Genomic DNA, 21670 nt, shown 5'->3' on the forward strand with positions numbered 1-21670 from the left:
TCCTCTCGTTAAAGGCTGAGTGTCTGATACACACAGTGAGTAATGGGAACCACAATGTGTTGACTTTTCCCAGCCTGTCACACACTAACTATGACCTTGCATAACGATAGAGAGAGAGAGAGAGAGAGAGAGAGAGGTGGGGGTTTGGGAACAACAGATAGAAAAACAATTTGTTGCAATCCGGTAGATAGAAACCGGTAGATAGAAACCAGAAACCTTGTATATTTTTGGTCACACGTGAGCTTGTAGATCCTGGCTATTGTCACTATTCAAGGACATTTTGGTTCCGTTTTCCTCAGAAGCGAGGGTTTCGGACTATACGAGGTGTCCAGTGGACAGTGAAGAAGTGATAAGGTGTTGCATTGTGGGTCTTTTCTCACTGTGGGAGTGACTGAGCTCAGTACACAGTGGTGGAAAACATACTCACTTTCTTTTTTTACTTAAATATGTGCCATAGTTTTTTACTTTTTCTGTTTAGTATGCGTCTATGAAGTTGACATGACTAATAGACCTCCAGGTGTTTTGTATGTGTCTACAGTATGGAGTTGACATTACTCTAATAGACCCCCAGGTGTTTTGTATGCGTCTATGGAGTTAACATGACTCTAATAGCCCCCTCAGGTGTGGTTATAATATTAAAATATGTCTTCCCTGTGAATGTTTGGTTTCTTCCTGAAAGCTGAAAGCCTTTGAGTCAAAAGGCTTAATCGAAAATACACCATTTTAGTCACACATTAAAATCATAGAAATTACACGCTGCCATAGTTTCTTTGGGTGACGACGGCACAAACTCAATGTGTTTGCACACACTCGCACGCACACACACACACACACACACACACACACACACACACACACACAAACACACACACACACACGCTTACCTGTGTGTCGATGAGTCCGAGCTGTGGGACGGGGACGACCGCATCTTCTTCTGCTCCTACAAAAATTCAACACAGAATTGCGTTACATTTTGTATGCTACGTTGATGAATTGAACACACAGGACCACAGAGGAAACAAGTCCCCGGGACTTCTTGGGGTTATCCTTTTAGTTTCCGGGGGAACAGAGGATAATAATAAGATGCCTGAGGGCGCGCATCCGCCTGGGTGACAGCAGACTGCTGGGCGAGTTCTGGCGCTTTGGCATGGGGGGTCAGATCAACATATGGAATGAATTCTCTACTGGCCATATATGGTTTTCACCAGAAGGACAATGTCTTCATTTCTGACTTCAGCATGCATCTCGTTTGGAATATTAACGCTTCTAGGGAGACTTTAGGGTGACCAGCGTGAGCTAAGAATGGAAGATTATGCCTCCCGGGTTTTTGGGGGGAACGGAAGGTGCAAGTAAAATCTGCCATATCTGCTGGCACTATAGCGCCTATATTTTGAAATATGCTGGCGGCCGCCGTTGTGTTAACAACATACATCATCACTGTGACCGACTAGTCACCACCCAGGGCAAGGACGGACACACAGAGAGCAGCTGCCTTAAGTTTGTAGCTTTATTCCTCCATGTGCAGGGAATAATACAACATATGACAGAGAGTATGGCTCTCCACTGTCCGGACAGAGGTTCTCTCTGTGTTTGTGGAGATGACTGATTTATCCTGCTGTGCCTTGATCAAGTCCATGATGCACAACAGGTGCGCAGCCACGCCCAGCTCTGAGTCCACTTCTAGTATGAGTCAGGCCAGGTGTGACCGCTTAAATCAGTCATCCTCCGTCTCACAATCACAGTCCGTGCTCAGCTAATGGAATCATCAAATTCCGTGGTACAAACAAACAAAGCTGTACATAGGAGGGGCTATAGGCTAGCTGACTTAAAAAAAAACACTTCCATGCGCTCAGTCTCAGTGAGTGTCGTCATGTCCTGGTGTTTCCAGCACAGCGCAAATAAATAAACGGCGCTCCCTTTGAAAACTATTCCAAACATATTCAGGGCAGGAGAAAAAACAAAAAAAAAGCTTTGGTGGACACACCCTAAAACTTAAGAGACGAACGAATGAAGACTCTCCATGGACCACAGAGCGTCTCAGCTCACACATATACTGTACTGGACCACAGAGCGTCTCATCTCACACATATACTGTACCTATGACCTTTATTAAAGTCAATACTGAGCAGCTGCTTCTCTCTCTCTCTCTCTGTTGAGAGGAGCACTGTCGTCACTGTGGAACAAGTGGAAAACTTGTATGTCTGACTCCAAAATGATTCCTTTTTGAGGGGCACTAGCCCCTCCTATAACCAGCTTTGTGTGTCTGTTTGTACCCCATAGCGATGATTTGATTGACTGAGCACGGAATGCGATGATGTACGATGATAAGAGTGCCCCTCGATTCGCACAAGTGTGATTTTTTTTGTCATAATTTTAAAGACATTAAAAAGTAGTGAAAATAGGTGATCTACAAGCGTAAGACCCTGTTTCGTCATACTCCTGTATGACGAAACAGGGCATTCATTCACAAAACAACGCCATAAAAAGTACAGGATATTCGTTCCGACAGCAACAATAGGGAATGTGAATTAATAAACAGACACATACGGCGAGAGCAGCAGGGCTAACAGCAGGGGGCGCTGTGAGGGGAGCGGAGGGTGGCGACTCCTCGTCTTCCTCCTCTGTCACGCTGTCGATGAACTCCACCTGCTCACTGTCACCGTTCACTGGAGAGAGAGAGGAAAGTAAAATGAAAGGAGCCTGGCCAGCACACTGTTGTTTCCTAAACTAAACAATATGTAAGGTTACATACATTTATACACGCTGATGTGCTGGTCTCGCTCCCTGAAAATATCAGATCTACAATCTCACCGCCAGCTTGTGAAGTGAGTTGTATGATGAGACTGTGCTACATTATGCATGTGACACTGGCACACAACTGGAGTTTAAGTCAGGTCTTTCTTCTGTACTGCCTGTCCTTCTGTCTGTCTGTCTATCTGTCTATCTGTGTGTCTGTGTGTCTGTCTGTCTGTCTGTCTGTCTGTCTGTCTGTCTGTCTGTCTGTGTCTCCGTCTCCCTCTCCCTCCCTCCCTCTCTCTCTCCCTCTCTCTCTCTCTCTCCCTCTCTCTAAAGTAGGTCACGGGACGTCGTCCCGATGGGGATGGGCCCATCTCCCGGTTAGAGAACAACTTTAATAAAGGCTGAGTGTTGTGTGAGTGTTTTTCTTTAGAGTCTATTTTGTTCAGAAAAAAAGAAAAAAAACATAACAAGGCCTGATTCGTTCGATGCATAATTCAGTTCCTAACAGAATACTGCTGGCCATTCTTTCCCGACCCCGTCTAAGTTTATTTATGGAAGTGCATCGTGCTTCTCTCTGTATGCTGGAGCTTGTTGGCCTAGAAAACAAACTAGACCGAGGACGCTCGTCTTCTGGGCCCATCAGCAGCCCTGGAGGACTGTACGTAATGCATGCTGGTACTTGAGGAATCTTTCAATACAGCTGTGATAAGAGGACTATGTTATGCCTCCACCCTGCGTCAACGGACAGCATTATGTTTTTGGGTTGTCCGTCCGTCCGACTCCCAACACTTTGAGTTCATTTCAGGGTGCATACTGTACCACACAGGTGCACTAAATGCCCTGAACAGGAGTCCCCTTCGGTGGTTCGATTCCTTGCTGGTCGGACCATTTGCTGAATGTCACTCATTCCCATCTCTCTCTCTCTCTCTCTCTCTCTCTCTCTCTCTCTCTCTCTCTCTCTCTCTCTCTCTCTCTCTCTCTCTCTCGCTGCGTTTAGCCTTTGCCACAACCGTGCAGCCAGAAGTTGTATTTTGAATACCCGGAAATGCATGACCCCACAACCGGAAGCAATTGGAATCGAGCGTGTGCGTCTCCTCACCTTTGGCGCCCTCCGATGGGGAGGGGTCCTCCTCCACCTTCTCCTCCAGATTTCGGTGGTTGTCTCGGCTGCCCTCGGCCAGACGCAGCGAGCGCTCAGAGAAGTCGTCTGCGGACTGCACACACACACACACACATAAGTTATCAACTAAAAGGGATACCCCAACGCTCGCCTTAAAACAAAGTTGCCTCGGGCATACAACCGCCGTAAGTGCTCAGCCTGGTATTCCTAAACGTAACCTCAGTAAAACTATGCCTAAACCTAACCTTATTGAAGTTATTCCTAAACTTAACCTCAGTAAAGCTATGTCTAAACCTAACCTTATTCCTAAACGTAACCTCAGTCAAATTATGTCTAAACCTAACCTTATTTCTAAACATAACCTCAGTAAAACTATGTCTAACCCTAACCTTATTCCTAAACTTAACCTCAGTAAACTATGCCTAAATGGTTAAAGCCTAATCTTAACCTCAGTAAAAACGGTGCAAAAACCTAAACCTATTCCTAAAATGAACCTCAGTAAAACTATGCCTAAACTTATTTCCAACCGTATTGTCAGTAGAACCAAATACTGTACCTCGTTCCCAGACCATCTCTTGTTTCCACTGTCCACGCTGTTGAAGCCAGAGTCCAGACCTCCAAACTGCACTGAGAACAGCAGCTCCTGATCCGACAGACTACACACACACACAGTTTTGTATTGCTCTACCTGCGAGGACATCAACATTTAGGACAGAACGCATAGCGCTGTGACACATTGTGAGCTTGCAGATCAGCTATTTTCCGGTTGAATGAGACTTGGCACGCAACTAAAGTATAAATCAGAATAGGGTGGACGTGGTGTCTGGTTGCTAGTCCCGAGCTTACCAGCACTCCACATCAAACAGCGACACGCACCTATGGTAACATCATTCTACAGGCCACAGGTTTCTGCGTTACGCCTTAATTCCAACCCCTAACCTTACATCTGAATGTCTAATCCTGATCCTAACCTCAACATGAATATTGTCCTGATTGTAAACATAACATATCTCTTTTTCCCCCAACCATAAAACAACAACCACTTTTCTTGAGAGGACGAGTAAAATCAAATGGTTCATCAAAATGTCTATTTCTCATATACTTGCGGAGACATGTGGTGCTCACAACTATTAGTAACACACGCAGGCACACACACACACACGTCAAAGCATGGGGTTTCAGAGAGGAAACATATGGTTTTCTAATCAATTTCCTCTCTCTCTCCCCTCCTCGGCACTTATCCTGTCCGTCACACACACTGAATCTTCCTCTCTCCGTCTTCATCTGTCTGTCTGTCTGTCTGTCTCTCTCTCTCTCTCTCTCTCTCTCTCTCTCTCTCTCTCTCTCTCTCTCTCTCTCTCTCTCTCTCTCTCTCTCCGTGTCTCTCTCTCTCTGTCTATCTCTCTCTCTCCCTAGTCTGGGAGGTGATCCGTTACGCCTCATCAATGTTTCATGAAAGTCATTCCTTCCCTCCGTCACTAATCTGTTGTCTGCTGTCAGTTCAGTGGCCATAACAGTGGCCTTGTGGTTAGAGTCTGCCCTGATCGGTCATACCAAATACTGTAAAAATGGGACCTAATGCCTCTCTACTTGGAACTCAGCCTCAATGGGTTAGATTGGGGGGTCAAATCAACTAATCAAATGATTCCCCGAGTGTGGCACGGCTGCGGCTTACCGCTCCAAGAGATGGGTCAAATGCAGAGAACAAATTTCACTGCGGTAATGTGTGACAAATCGACAGTGTTCCCATTGTTGACCCGTCTCTCTCTCTCTCGCTCTCTCTCTCTCTCTCTCTCTAGTATGTGCAATGTGTGTAGGAAGTGATTCTGCAGCAAAAGCAGCTTTTGTTTTTTTGTACAGCTTGAATGTAGGGCAGGGTTCTCCAGTACCAAAGACCAGTGCTTTGTCAAACTCGGGAAACCTTGTGCATAGAGCTTAAACCCTGCTGTGCCAAACACGAGAACCGGTGAGACTATTTTCTCATTTGATAGGTACAGAAAACACTGCGAGAGCAGGTCAGCTACATTCTGTTACATAACAAGATAAACACACAGCTCTCTTACAACGTTAATGTGAATGGGCTCCTCTTAATATGGATAACATTGGATATAATACATTTATTTCATTGCATTGTAGTGACTCGTGTGGACTCGGTGGGGGGAGGAGTCCAGAGTCCGTTCATTTGAGTCAAGACCGAGTCAAAGTGTGTGCGAGACCAAGACGAGAGCGAGTAAATGTGGACTCGAGACCAGACTCGAGTCAAGGACTCAAGTACTACAACACTAGTTTTTACTAACCACCCTTTCGGTGGTCAACTTAATCACCTAAAACTTTCATTTGATTTAGCACAGTACAAGAAAACAATACCATAGAACATACAAAAATATAAAAAGGGAAAGTGCCAGGTGGAGGCAAGAAGCCAGAGGGGCTTATACGAGGCCTCCACCTACAGTATTACAATGAAATGAGAGTAAATGAGGTCTCAAACAACTCTCACCAGCTGTTGAAGGCGGTGGGTCTCAGGTGGGTCTCCATCTCCTCCTGCCTCCTCCTGTGGGCCTCCAGGTGGAGGTACTTGAAGATGTGGTACTGTCCCTTGGAGCAGACGTGCGCGGGGGGCAGCAGCAGAGGGTTGTTGTCCAGGGACATGCTCTGCAGGCTCCTCAGGCGCCGGTAGCACACGGGAACGTGGGAGATGCGGTTGCACGACACGTCCAGGCGCACCAGCGGCAGGTCGGCGATCTCTGACGAGGAGATCCAGTGGTGTTATACAATGCGTTTTAACATGGGGAGAACAATGGGCGAGCGATCCTGAATTTCATTGGCTATCACCTAATTGCCCGCTATCGCCAGACGATGTCGCCCGAAAAGATGAATTATTTTAATCTTTTCAGGCGACGCCTGTAGCCAGTAGTCGCCGGGTTCCAAAGACAAATAATGCACTCCACTTAAATCGCACTGTTCGGTTTCGTTATGTCACACTTAATGGTTTTTCACCACAGTCCTAGAACCATATCAAAAGTTTAACAGTCGTAAAAACTATTATAAATATTTATTTTGCTGGTGAAAGTTACAGGTGTGCATATGGTGTGTGAAATTAAATGTTAGAGGGATAATAGTGGCAGTCTACTGTATGTGTGACACTTTTATGGCCCAATCAATCAACTCAGTGCGCATTTCCCTTTGAAGTTCAAATGGATCAATTAAGACCCCTGGCCAGCTCGACCAATGTCAACATAAACAGTGGAACAAAATCTAAATACAGCTAGAGGGGTGTGTCTTTCTGCAAGGAAACACACCAGCACAATAATATAGTGGCTGATAGAGGGAAATGAGTACTAAAATATGTATATATACACATATATTTCCAAAATAGGCTAAATGTTACCTAGTGTCCCTTTAAGTTTGCCATAATACATTAGTCACTGTTTCGTTTCATCAAGGGTTTTTTGGGAGGAGAGAAACTGCAGCTTCGCACGGGAGGGAGTGGATGAGGGGGATTATTATTGTGTGTGTGTGTGTGTGTGTGTGTGTGTGTGTGTGTGTGTGTGTGTGTGTGTGTGTGTGTGTGTGTGTGTGCCCAATGGATGACTCATTATCTTCTGGCTGTGAGTACTTGCTGGGTACATATCATGTTCAGTTGAACAAACACAAGAGACAGAAGCACGGTTGGACTTACCGTGACAGTTTGCTAAACTAGTGCTATACTTCTTTATGTGGTGAAAGAAAAATGTCCAAATTGACGCAGTCATGTTCGGTTGACCTATTTTCTATCTCTCTTGGCTTGGAGCCAGGTGATGTGGAGCAACGGTTTGAATCTGGATGAGACAACATGCAGCGTCTGTGGGAAAGAACATCCGCTGCCAGAGAACTGTGTTCTGTCTTGATGCCACCATTGATTCTGTTGGCCACCAGTGGTGGCCTAAGGGTTAGAGAAGCGCCCTTGTTGCCGAAAGGTTGCCGGTTCGATTCCCCGGCCGGGCAGGAAAAATCTGGGTGGGGAAGTGATTGTCATCACTCACCCAACACCGCTGAAGTGCCCTTGAGCAAGGCACTGAACCCCCAACTGCTCCCCCTGGAGCTGCTTAGTGGCCAACAGTATAAGACTGTGGTTGTACTGGTCAGCTCCCAGGTTTTAATGTGTGTGTGTGTGTGTGTGTGTGTGTGTGTGTGTGTGTGTGTTTCTATGTGCAGGGAAATTAGCAGTTGTGCTCAGCTACTTTTCCGCCAACAGAATGCATGGGAAAGGCTGCAAATCACCCTGTGATTCGCTTCCGTGAACCGGAAGTAATAATGGGTCATTTCCGGGGTTGCTCCTAACATCGTCCCTCACCTCATATCACCTCCATCCATCCCGAAAGAAACGCCGCTAAAGATGGCGCTTGTAATGCACATGGACGGAGCGGACAATGACGTCACACCGCAGAAGCAAGCGTTGCTTTTTTTTTACGGGTTTAAAAAGTAGGTATGGCGTTCTTAAAAGTCGTTTTTTAGGCAGTTGTTCATTCTGTTTTGTCGTGTTGCAGCTGTGGTGTATTTTGTGTAACTATGGAGGGAAATGAGCTTACATCAAAATCCGGCATATATAATGTGCAAAAAACATAAAAGTTATAAAAGGCGTCATAATGTGATGCGTTGACAACTTATTTATGGCCAGCGACACCGACGTACTACGGAATGAGGCTTTAAGGGCCTTGCAAACGTGAAGCGAGGAAGGCAGGCGTTGTTGCCTGGATCAACACAGGTCTCCTCCAGGTCTGTTGAAGAGGAGCACGTGCGCAACAAATTCACGAGACCGCGCTCGCGTAAATACGCTTGCGTTGTCACACTGCGACTTCTCCGAGCAAAAACGCAGGTCTCATTGAAAAATGAACTATACTGTAGGTGCGTTTTATCGCTTCGCGATTTTTTGAAAAATCGTGAAAACGTGTGAAAATCTTTTAATTTATATTCTTTGCTTTCACACGCTAAACAAACAGCAGACTGAGCAGAGAGTGCTGCTTTTTATTGTTTTGCCGATGGGCAAAGTCCTTGACATGAAAAAGTTTGAGAACCACTGATATACATGTAGAAACAGGTTTTTAAGAAAACAGTCATGATTTAGGAGACATTCTGTCTGGTCTCAGGTCTCAATGTGTTAATGCATACGAAAACAGCCGATCTACAAGCCCACAGCGTGTGGTTGAAGTTGTACACTAGATGACAAACATCATAATTCAGTCAGATATGCAGTTTGCACAGTGACAGCTCTGTACCATACCGCGTTCCACTTGAGATTAATGTTTGTCCCAAATACATATTTTATTATTGTCCCCTGGATGACGGGACATCATAGTCACCAGCCCTGATATGGAAATGTAGTTTTGTGAGTTTCATAACTTGAAATAGCAAATATAAAATTATTATTATTAATATTATTATTAATATTATTTATTAAAAAACTAATTCAAAACCATTGGAGCTCGTTTGTGGTTTGGGTACATCTGTGTGGTACCTTGGTTGGGTACTAATACTATATTCATATTCATGTATTCTTTGTAATGAGCTACAGACTGCATTTGTGGTTTAAGGGGATAGGTAGGTGCGGGGGTGTGGATCCCTATTCTGGGACCATGAAAGTATAGGTGAGCATTTGAACGAAAGATATCCTTTCTACACGCTCACACTCACAATGTGTTGCGTTGTAAGCATATAAATCTGCTATTCTCCGCAACGAGATATGGTGTATAGGAGTGGACAGGGAGGGGCCCCTAGTGTAGTCCCCTGGGGTACTCCAGGTCCATGAAGTGATGTCCATAGGGCTTAAGTGGTTAAGGAAATTGGGACTTACGGTAAGTCGACTGATAATGCTGGTGCTTCACATGATGAATAGTTGATGAGGCTCACTAATGATATGATGCTATCAGCATCTAAAGTGTTCATCTGCTACTGCTGGAGGAGGCTGCAGACCAGTGGTTGTCCAACCAGTGGTCCGGGGACCACCTTGAGGGGGTTCCAGACAGGGACGGCTCCAGGGGGGGGGGGGCAAGGGGGGACTTTAGCCCCCTCTGGTGGAGCCCCCCCCCCCCCCCCCCCCCCCGGGTCCATTTGGTTTAATTTCATACGCTCTCAAGAGTTACATTTTTTTAAAGCATCTGCTTCAACCTAAAAAGCACATAAAGCCCTGCACGCATATTTTGAAACTTTTCTGCATATTCCATCCAAAAATCAAGGATTTTTAGACTGCATAATCAAGGATTTTTCCTCACGTTTTTCTGGAGGGTCTAATAATACTACTAAAGACTCATGCATGGAGAATGCTTGGACATTATAGTTCTTTGTCTTCTAGACTAGTTATGTTTTATATTATATATATATGTAGCTTTTATCCCCTACCAGGAGGACCTATTGTTGTATCCTACTGACTCACCTGCCAGTGAGGAGCCTCCACCGGGAGGACGTATTGTTGTATCGTGCGTGTGCGTGTGCGTGTGCGTGTGTGTGTGATACGTGCTTGTGAATTTGTGTACGTGCGTGTGTGCGTGCGTGCGTGTACCTTCAGGCAGCGTGGTGAGCTGGTTTCTCCGCAAGTTCAAGTCCCTCAGGCATTCCAGCTGACCCAGCTCTGCAGGCAGACACTGCAGCTCGTTACAGCTCACATCCTGACAGAACAACACACAACATCAGTGAATGAATGAATGAATGAATGAATGAATAGCTTGTGGTGTGTGTGTGTGTGTGTGTGTGTGTGTGTGTGTGTGTGTGTGTGTGTGTGTGTGTGTGTGTGTGTGTGTGTGTGTGTGTGCGTGCGTGCGTGCGCGCATCAGGTACCAGCTGTCGGAGGTGTGTGAGGCTCTGTATGGAGGCGGGCAGGGAGGACAGCTTGTTGTTGCTGAAGATGAGCACTCTGAGCAGGGGGAGCTGACACACTGCTGCTGGGAGGCTGGAGAGCAGGTTACGACTGGAGAGAGATAGATAGAGAGAGAGAGAGAGAGAGAGAGACACACACACACACACACACACACACACACACACACGTTGTTATTGATTGACTTATAACCTGTTAAATACTAGGACAGGGTTTTGCCAGTCAACTCGGGACCCATTTTTGTGGTTGCGGACCCAGGTCACTCACAACTAAGTATGCTAAGGCGAAACCCATGTAATTTATGTAGACATAGGATGGGTGGCAGCGGGGGCAGTGTCTTGAGTGTACAGGGTTTGATGGGTGGCAGCGGGGGCAGTGTCTTGAATGTACAGGGTTTGATGGGTGGCAGCGGGGGCAGTGTCTTGAGTGTACAGGGTTTGATGGGTGGCAGCGGGGGCAGTGTCTTGAGTGTACAGGGTTTGATGGGTGGCAGCGGGGGCAGTGTCTTGAATGTACAGGGTTTGATGGGTGGCAGCGGGGGCAGTGTCTTGAGTGTACAGGGTTTGATGGGTGGCAGCGGGGGCAGTGTCTTGAGTGTACAGGGTTTGATGGGTGGCAGCGGGGGGCCGGGGGCAGTGTCTTGAGTGTACAGGGTTTGATGGGTGGCAGCGGGGGCAGTGTCTTGAGTGTACAGGGTTTGATGGGTGGCAGCGGGGGCAGTGTCTTGAGTGTACAGGGTTTGATGGGTGGCAGCGGGGGGCCGGGGGCAGTGTCTTGAGTGTACAGGGTTTGATGAGTGCCCAGCTAGGGACGGGCCTTAATTTCCGGGCCTGTTGAGAAGTCTAGTTTTTGCCGGCTGCACTAATAACTTTGGGGCAGGCCCGTCTAGAGTTTGAATGGACACGTATCAGTCAAAAGGGAGACATCGAAGAGGAAGGATGGATGGGGAAGGATCAACATATTCATATTTTACAAGGAATTTCTTGAACACAAACAATAGTGGATGCGCAAGCTTGTAAGAAACTCTACAACAAGTGCTTCAGGATACAGATCACGGGTACAGAAAGCATCGCCTTCTCCATATATGGCGACTGCCAATTATTGCAGAAACTGAACAGAATTTGGCCGATGCCTTAGCTCTCGGCTTGGGCATGCCTGCAATCTGCAGGCCCCTCACGACTGATTTATGGACATTACCGAGGCTTCCAAATATGAACACAAGTAGTTTACATTTGTAGCCAAGCTGTATAATAGCATCGTTAAGACGCTGGTACTTAAGCACCTTGGTAAGGAATGCCTCTTCCAGACTGTGGTCAAATGTACATGCCACTTCAAAAATGGTCAATTCTCTACGGTCCTCGTCAACAACAACAATATCTGGTGTATTAGCTGTGACATCTGAAAAGGCATAATTTTCATTATTGTGCATGAACATGGCAGTTGAAACACGTGAGTGCTTATACATTTTGGCGAGTGATGAAACATATGAACTTACTGTATGTCCTTAGTTAATAGGTCAACAATTCTGTCGTGCTTTGCAATGTACATTCCCTTATATACATAGCAGCCATTAAGAATATGTGACAGTGTTTCTGTAACTGGCGTGTGGTCATGGTGCAGACAATGAGCCTGAATGAGGAGGAAACGTGTTAGGGTACCACAGAGAAAGATTGAGTCTGGTTGGAAGGACCTGTAATCTGGCTTTGACTGTAAAGGTGACTATATCCTCATCAACTGCATCATTTTTGAATTACTGTATGAGATACGGTGTGGTCTGGATCGGGAAGGCAAGCTAGCCTTCCACACTTATGTCATGGCGAAGGTATGCACCTGGACCTACTAAACACACACACACACACACACACACAGGTGTATTGGATTTCAAAGCATTAGCCACTCTGACACAAGCCTGTTTGGTAACTCTAGTGGTTTACATTTGGTGTGAATGTCATGCCTTTCTTGTGTGTGACGTGCGTGTGTGCAACGTGCGTGCGTGCGTGCCTGCGTGTGTGCGTGCGAAAATAGGTCTTAGTTAAGTGGTTAAGGGAGAGACAGACAGAAATGGCATGTGTGTGTTGTTCAAAGGCCTTTGTCTAACGAAATAACTACTACCTCCCAAAATACCTCCTATTTCACCAGCATGGATGTTAAGAGTAGCACAGAATAACAACTACCTTCCAAAATACCTTCCTATTTCACCAGCCCAGTGTAAATGTTAAGGGTAGCACACGGGACTTGTATATTGTTGATGTCGAGTGGAAACCTTGTATGTCCAAAACTCTTGAAAATAGAAGATCTACAAGCTCACAGCGCTTGTTTCATGCATCCTAATGTCATTGTATAATTGTGTTAACAGTTATACAATGTTGTGTGGAGTTTGCATGTTCTCCCCGTGTCCCCTATAGGGTAGGTACCTTCACAAAAAAACATGCAGTAATCCTGGTCTCTAAACTACTTCCCCCTGGCCAGCTGCCCTGGCTGGCCTGATGGAGGGGAAAGGATCTGGTTGGAATAACGTGTTCCTTCCACGCGCTACGTCCAACCAGGGAAACTCCCCCTGTCAGGTGTAAAGGAGCAACTTGGACACATGAAGGAAGCATGAGTTCAAGTCCGTTGCTCTCCCCATGTCCCCCATATATGGGGACTAGGTTGGCGGAGGGTGTGTAGAGCCCAGGATCACATTAGATAATTGACACAGGGGTGAAAAATGGGTTACAATCGTGGTATAAAAAATAAAAAATAATAATAATTGTGTTAACTTTGCTTGATGTGCCGTGTAAAGCACATTGAATTGCCTTGTTGAAATGTGCAGCTGTAGGATTAAAACCGCCGTGCCTCGCTATATTCACTACTTTTGTGCGACACAAATGTCAGAAGTAGGGCATTCACTTAGGGGAAAAAAACTTTAAAAAGGTTGAATCCTAGACATGTTTCTGGCTGACAGAAAATGGAAAAGAGACTGGAAAGACTGGAATCCCACATACTGTCAGACCTTCATCAGGCAGGATGCAACAACAATGTCTAAGTGGTTGGTAGAGTAGTAGACTAAATTAACTTACGACACCAAGTAGTTTTATTTGTAAGAATAGCACCTCCTCCACACATTATCATCTAGGGAGATGTTCTAAAACAATGAGTGTAAGCACACTTCGAGTCATTAGAGCACATAGTCCTGTCCTGTTCTTTAACCATGGAGCTGTTAGCTAGTGACTTTACTGCCTCACGCTCGCACTCGTTTTTTTCCCGCACCAACCTCACATGCCTCGGTGGGGCGCTTCTTGTATTCTTGTATTTGATTTACTGAGAGGTTAAAAAGGTTAGAAATAAGTGTTAGTGTTAAGGGCCTTGCAAACGGGGAGCGAGGAACGCACACGTTGTTGCCTGGATCAACTACAGGTCTGCTACAGGTCTGCTGAAGAGGGGCGTGACAACGCAAGCGTAGGAAAAAAAGCTAAACCGAATCCAGGTCTGGTGAGTCGCGAGCGCGTGAAAAAAACGAGCACGCGCGCAACAAATTCACGGGACCACGCTCACGTAAATACGCTTGCGTTGTCGCCAACGCAAATTCTCTGAGCAAAAACGCAGGTCTCATTGAAAATGAAATATAGGCGTGTTTTATCGCTCCCCGTTTGCAAGGCCCTTAAGGCATAGTTTTACTGGCGTTAAAGGACCACTTCACCACTTTTCAACCTATACCTTCATATAATTGGTCCTGACTAATTTTCATGATTAAAAAGCAAAACAAAAATATACTCGGTCTGTGTCTCATAGAAACCCGTCCACCAGTGACATCATCAATGGGAAATCCAAAAGTTGCAATGCGATAATGGACACCATCGTTCTCACGATAGTGAAAATCTGAACATGTTTTTAAAAGATCTGCCGGGGGACAGCCGACAGGGACAGGGGTATGGGGTAAGGTTAGGGTTTGGGGACAGGGTTAGAGATAGGGGTAGGGTACCTGAGGTTGAGGTAGGTGAGGGCCTGCAGGTGGCACAGGTTTGGGGACAGGGATCTCATTCCGTTGTGGTACAGAATGACGGTCTCCAGACTGATGAACTGACACAGCTCCTCTGGAAGCTCGCACAGGCGGTTCTTAGACAGGTCTGGAAGAAACACACGGACATACACACACAATAAATTATTATACTTGTGAGGACTGGACGGAGACCAGCCTGGGGTCCTTGTGGGGGACCCCAATTTTTTTTAGATCTGATGAAGAAGAAGCCAACACCAACTCCTGAATCACTGCCTGAGGACAATCACTCCTCAATGTCTATTTGTCCAATTCATTATTCTACTATACTTGTGGAGACATTTTGCACGCACACGCACACGCACACACACACACACACACACACACACACACACACACACACACACACACACACACACACACACACACACACACACACACACACACACACACACACACACACTTTCAGTTCCGCTGACTGTTCAGACTCCATGCTGGACTGTGTCTTCACAGCAGTCAGAACAGAACACCCACCATGGTGAGAAATAGCATCGCAGACCAAACTAAAAGACGGATTCTAGAAACCAGTGGAACCCAAATATTAACCAGCAGTTTGACACGGCTTCATTGAATGCTTGATTCGGATTGGTCAATCGCTGAATTCAGCGGGGGTGTCATTTCTTGATAATGACCGCTCCGCTCTATAACAGGCCAATTATGGCTAATCAGCGCCAGCTTTGATCAAAGCCTGCCTAAGAGCACTCGGCTCATATCAATCCGTAAATCCGCATCAGCGCAGTAAAAGAGGTCCCGGTACAACTTTCTTGAATAACCACAGACATATTTTGTATGTATTTTGTATAGCCCTTTTGTGTCAACTGTCTATTTATTCATGTCAGTAGCTGTGTAATAAGTGGGACAATGCATTGTGATGAGTCATGCGACACATTGTGATCTTGTAGATCTGCTCTTTTCAAATGATTTTATACAGTCTGAATGTACTTTCTACGTTTGGTACTTTAAGTACATTTTTATGCAATACTTTTGTACTTTTAATCGAGTGCATTTTGCATTCCGGACTTTTACTTGTAACTTGTACTTGAGTATTTCTAGTCCTATGTTGCAGTATCGATACTTAAGTAAAACATTTCACTGAAACTAGCAAAACCCTGAAGAACCAGTATTAGACAATGATTTAAGTATGATGTCATCGTGACTCACACACACACACAATCACAGACACACACACACACACACACACACAGTCACACACACACACGATGCGTAGACCGTGTCCTCCAAATGACCTGAAAGAAAAGTATGATCTAATGCGAGTGTGTAACTGTGTATGGGCTCACATGCACATGCTCGCACATACACACACACACACACACACACACACACACACACTCGCCCACGTCATGCTAGCCCCCAGGGCACTGCCAGCATGAGAATACACATTTTTGCACTTGCTATCTCAAACTTAGTCGCTACACACACATGCACACACACACACACACACATGCACACACACACACAGTCAGATTCCTTTCCTACTTTGGTTTGGTATGTTACTATGTTACATTTCGTCTGGAAACCTCATAGGTTCCAATTGAAAAGCATCAAAAGTAGCAGATCTACAAACAAGCTCAAAACTCTTTCTCTTTCGCGATGGGTTTTGAGCTTGTAGATCTGCTGCTTGTGATGCTTTTGTGTGATCAATTAGGGCGTTAAATTCACGCAAAAAACGCACACAAAGTGCACGCTTGGAGATTACGAGGTCCACATCGTGCAGTATGAATGCATCTAGCAGAGAGAGGAGAGAGAGAGAGAGAAAGAGAGAGAGAGAGAGAGAGAGAGAGAGAGAGAGCACACAGACCTGTAATTTAAGGTATTTTTGAGGATGTGTTTGTTTGGGATGGACTGGGACGGTTCAGCGTCGTCCCATTTGTCTACACACAGTACTCCCACTGTTAAATTAACACAGAGGTCTTTTTTGGGGGGGGGGGGGGGGCTGTGTACAAAAAGCTCAGAGAAGCCAACAACAAAATGACACACAGTGACACAGATGTCACCCCACGGCTCGGAGGGACTCAAGAGGAGTGCGTGTCTTTGCTGCACATCCTAAAATAGCCTCTGTTCACTTCTGACGGGACCTTGTCCTTCCCATCTCATCTTATCACATTATGGCAGCAGAAATTGAGAATTTGCTCCACTACATCTCAGAGGTAAAAACAAACGGTTTACACCTCTGCAATCATCTGAAAACTTTGCAAGTTACTACTTACTTTGCAGATTTACATTATTATTATTATTATTATTATTATTATTGGAAAGGCTACATTAAACACAGGCTACATTAACTCACATGTGAGCTTGTAGATCCAAAAGATTTCACGTTTTTTTGTTTTTACTGTGCACAGGCTCAGAGAAGCCACAATGGAGGAACACACTGTGACAGAGTAGGACAGTGAGCACGTTGTCCCGTTTGTATTCTGCCTAAAATAGACTCTGTTCTGTTATTTTATGGACCGTTCCCATTTCCTCTTCCAGGGCTGAATCTGGGCCATCCTCATTTGCTGTTGGAAATTAAAGTCGCAGCCATTAACCTCGATCGCCCCCCCCCCCCAACCCCTTTGTTTGTGTTTAGTTTTTTCATCTCGTCCACCTCCGTCCCCAACACTGACATCCTGAATATTCTTTGAGGCACACATACTGTACGTGCGTTATTTCGGGGCGTGTTCAACGTCCTTGAGCAAGACACTGCACCCCTAATTGCTCCCGATGTGCATGAATTAATGTATGAATGTGTGTGAATGGGTGCGTGTAAACAATAGGAAGTGTCCGCGCGCACACACACCGATAGCCAATAATAAGTGCCAATCGTATATTTTAGGATGCAGAGAATAAGTGAACCAACGTTTTCGGCAGACAACTGCCTTCTTCAGGCTATGCAAACTTTGGTTCACTTAAACTTAAATTATTGGCACTTTGGCTAGCAGTGTGTGTGGCTGTGTGCAGTGTGTGCCCCACCTTCTCTGTTTACATTATTCTGCCGTGGACTGGCACCACTATTATAAAGCAGTGGTTTACAAACCTTTTCATCTCAAGGACCCCCAAATTGACACTAATTAGCCCGCGGACGCCCATTAGAAAAGATATGCCAGGGACCCCCATAAGAGAAGACTTTTACGGCTCTAGAGATTCTCAACCTGTTTAATTACAAGGTCCCCCAGTTTGACAAGCATTAGGCTACCTCCATTTAATGGCATTTCTATCTCTGGAACCCCCAATTTATATTGTAAAATCAAATTAAATTTAACTCTGATATGGAACCAAATGGACCCGTTAAGCCATAAGCGTCCATTTGGTTCCAAACTATCATTTAGCTGGGGACCCCCTGGAACTCCCTCAAGGACCCCTGGCGGTCCCCGGACCCCACTTTGGGAACCCACTATTCTAAAGGATCTGCTGTGCGTAGCATCCTCTTGCACAATGGGAGAATGTCATGCACAATCTATAATGTAAAGCGCCTGAGGATAAAAGCGCTATATAAACGCACCGTTTACCATTTATTTACCACCAGGGCTACGAGCCGTTTCATCCCTGCTCCTCCTCATTTCTCTGTTCCTTTGTCCTCCTCCTCTTTTCTGCAATCCAAGCAGTTCTCCTCATCCCCCCCCCCCCCCTCCCATGTGACCCCCTCCCTCGCTCCGTGTGTAATGACAGCGCTACTGAGCGTGCTCAGTCCACAGCCGCACATAGGCCCTGTAATTACCATCTCCTCTCCCCGAAATATCTGCCTGACCCCGGCTATACACATCTGTGTGTGTGTGTGTGTGTGTGTGTGTGTGTGTGTGTGTGTGTGTGTGTGTGTGTGTGTGTGTGTGTGTGTGCTTGTATCCACAAGTATACCAATACGTGCATGCGTGCGCAAATGTGCGTGCGAAGTGTGACCAGTATTGCGCACAAACACAACATTACAGATAGAATACTAATGGGAACTGACAAAGTGTGTAGTGCATTAATTGGGTGGGTCTGTCACACAGTCCAGTAAAATGGTAAACGTTGCATTTATCTTTAGGCGCTTTACATAGATTCTATTACATTGTGCATTATACATTCACCCGTTTAAACGCACACATTCACACACTGATGGTGGAGGAAACCAAGAAAGGCACCAACCTGCACATGAGGAGCAATTAGGGGTTCAGTGTCTCGCCTCCAGGGCGCTTCAACACTAACTCTGGGGGAGCCCAGGATCGAACTGGGAATTCCCATCCGGCTGCTCTATACCGGCCACTGAACCCCTGAGTCACTGTCGAGAGACGCTACAGATCTGCTACACGCACGCAACCGAATAAATTTAATAAAGCTTCCGTTAACACAAAAGCCTGAATTATTATGGTTTGTTCATAAGCTCACACAGAAGCGGCTGCGGCGCCACCCGCTCGTGAGGCCTGTGGGTAATTGGGCTGTTCCGTCCGACACACAACAACGTATAAGGTATAAATTAAGTACTCAATCAAATCAATACTAAGTAAAAGTCCGGAATTCAAAATGTATTTGAATGAAAGGTATCGGTGGTTACTTACAGTAGAAAGTACTAATTATGCACAATGTCTCATTTCACAAGTTACAGTAAAATGTATGAACATATTTTGAAAATAACAGATCAGATCACAAATTGTGAGCTTGTCGATCGGCTATAGGGCTGAAGTGGGTAATGTATGTTTTGTAATAATAATCAAAATCAAAGTAACTATAGTAACTTGAAAGTTTTCAAATAATTGTAGTGGAGTAAAAGTACAATATTTGGATCCGAGATGTAGTGGAGTAGAAGTAAAAGTGACTGGAAATTGGAAATGCTCAAGTAAAGTACAAATACCTCAACATTGTACTCAATTGCAGTACTTCAGTAAATGTACTTAGTTACTTTCCACCACTGGCTTCAGAGCGAGACGAGCGAGTGCGTCTGTTCGATGCCAGACGGCCCAGGGCTGGACTGATTGATTACTGAATGCTGCTGATGTTCTACCAAATAACAGGGTGGGGGAGGGCTGTCTCGGACGCTGTGTAGGGCTTCCCTCTCTCTCTCTCTCTCTCTCTCTCTCTGTTTGTATTTTAAATAGCCAAGGTATGTATGGATAAAGTGGTTAAAATGATCGTGATGGTATGTTCACTACTATTTCCCCAAGGACCCCCATGGGGGTCTCCGGACCCCACTTTGAGCTGCCTCTCTCTCTCTCTCTCTCTCTCTCTCTTTATGAATGTCTATATTTTATCTTCAAGTCGTCCACCCTCTGCACCGGCACCGGATTCGGTGCAGATCAAATGAGCAGTGTGAATACCCCTTTGTGTGTGTCGTCTGCTATGAATCTGAACTTTCCTCTATGCTCTCTACTAGGTGCAGACTGCAGTGCACTATACGTGCGTGCATGCGTGCGTACGTGCGGTATGGATACAGTGGCAGTACTGCAGCGCTTGTTATTATAATATATTATTTGAGTCTTTCTGCCAGCCACTGCACAGTTTGGGTCCTGCTGAATAAATGTGTCTTTTCCAGTGCTGCAACACCCAGCTTTATTAACTGTATATAGCTGTCTTTGTGTCAGTAAATATATACTGTGAATCTAGGATTATTTACGTTTGTTGTCTGAAATTTTTGCTACTTCTAAAACAACGTTTCATTTATTATACCCAAAGTCAAATAGTGACCAATGTCAAGAAAACACACAAACATTCCTAACAGTGAGTGCAAGCTAGCAAAATATAGCCATCAGCCTTAACTAGTCTACTAACTCAAACCCCCATGCATTGATTACAGGTTATATAATAATAGCCTAATATAAAAGTTTTGCCTTGGACGTGTATACACGGTTTTATATCAAAACCTTGTATCTCCTAATCTAGGGAACTCCATGGTTTTGACCAGATGGGCAATGTTCTGTGTTCATTTCTGTCTTCAGCATGCCTCTCGTTTAAAATATTAATGCTTCTATAGAGACTTTAGTGTGACCAGTGCGAGGTGTCGAAAATTGCAGATCTACAAGCTCACAATGTGTCTTGTCCGTGGCGCGATATGAGCTTGTAGATCTGCTCATTTCGACACACGTTGAGCGGCGAAGGAGACCCAGGCATTTACATCGCTTGAGCTCTTTGGGCTCCGTCGAACGACAAAGTAAGTAGTTATATAATAGTTCAAGTCATGCTCCCCCCGCGCCCACCCGCCTCAAATAGACAAATAGATATAGACATTTTAATGCAGTTAGAGAGCTGTTTGGAGCAGACACAAGCGTGGTAAAGTGGTCGTGTCTGTATGTTTGTCTGTGAGTCAGTCAGTGTGTATGTGGTCTCTCTGTGCTCTGCTGCCTTTAAAAGGAGAGGGGGGGGGGGGGGGGGGGCAGGGTCATTGTCACGGTTGCCAGGAGGACTTCATAAGAACCCCAGTGCCATGCTTCAACCTGTGCCAACATTCCACACCGTGTGTATGTGTGTGTTTATAATGGTGCATGCCTACGGAGGCAGTAATGGTATGTAGCCTACAAGGCTTGCTTGCAGACAGGCAGACAGACAGTATGTAATACAAAAAAACATAAAAGCATGCAACTGAGCCCAAGGCCTGTATGTGTGTCTATGAGTCTGCGTGCGTGCGTGCGTGTATTGTGAGGGCCAAATGTACTCGCTAGTATAGTTGAAACGGATAATTTAGGGTTTGGGATTATAGAGGATAGAGGTGAGGTTTCATGCCTGATTCATATGCCGTGTCAGTCACACACCAGAGATGGCAGATCTACAAGCTCACATCATGTCTGTAGATCAGCTCATTTCTTCTTCTTTTTTTGCTTTAGGGTTGGTATGAAAAACAGCAACAAAGGAGAAAAGGTGTAAAAAAAAAAAATCACAGATCCTCAAAAGTGTAGAAAATACAAACGTGTGTGACTGTGTGTGTGTGTGTGTGTGTGTGTGTGTGTGTGTGTGTGTGTGT

At 45.4% G+C, this 21670-nt stretch overlaps 1 protein-coding gene across 1 annotated transcript in view; it reads right to left on the reverse strand.

Annotated features, from left to right (window-relative positions):
* The window catches only part of lrch4 (leucine-rich repeats and calponin homology (CH) domain containing 4), a 67558-nt gene that overhangs the window by 11407 nt on the left and 34481 nt on the right, over window positions 1-21670 (reverse strand). Inside the window, 8 exon segments of the mRNA XM_080793039.1 lie at window positions 885-940; window positions 2548-2666; window positions 3839-3953; window positions 4416-4515; window positions 6357-6603; window positions 10395-10500; window positions 10670-10799; window positions 14668-14812. Coding sequence (XP_080649165.1) covers window positions 885-940; window positions 2548-2666; window positions 3839-3953; window positions 4416-4515; window positions 6357-6603; window positions 10395-10500; window positions 10670-10799; window positions 14668-14812 — 1018 coding nt within the window.

Source organism: Protomyctophum bolini (genome assembly GCF_963924005.1).
Source record: "Protomyctophum bolini genome assembly, chromosome: 20".
Lineage (NCBI taxonomy): Eukaryota > Metazoa > Chordata > Actinopteri > Myctophiformes > Myctophidae > Protomyctophum > Protomyctophum bolini.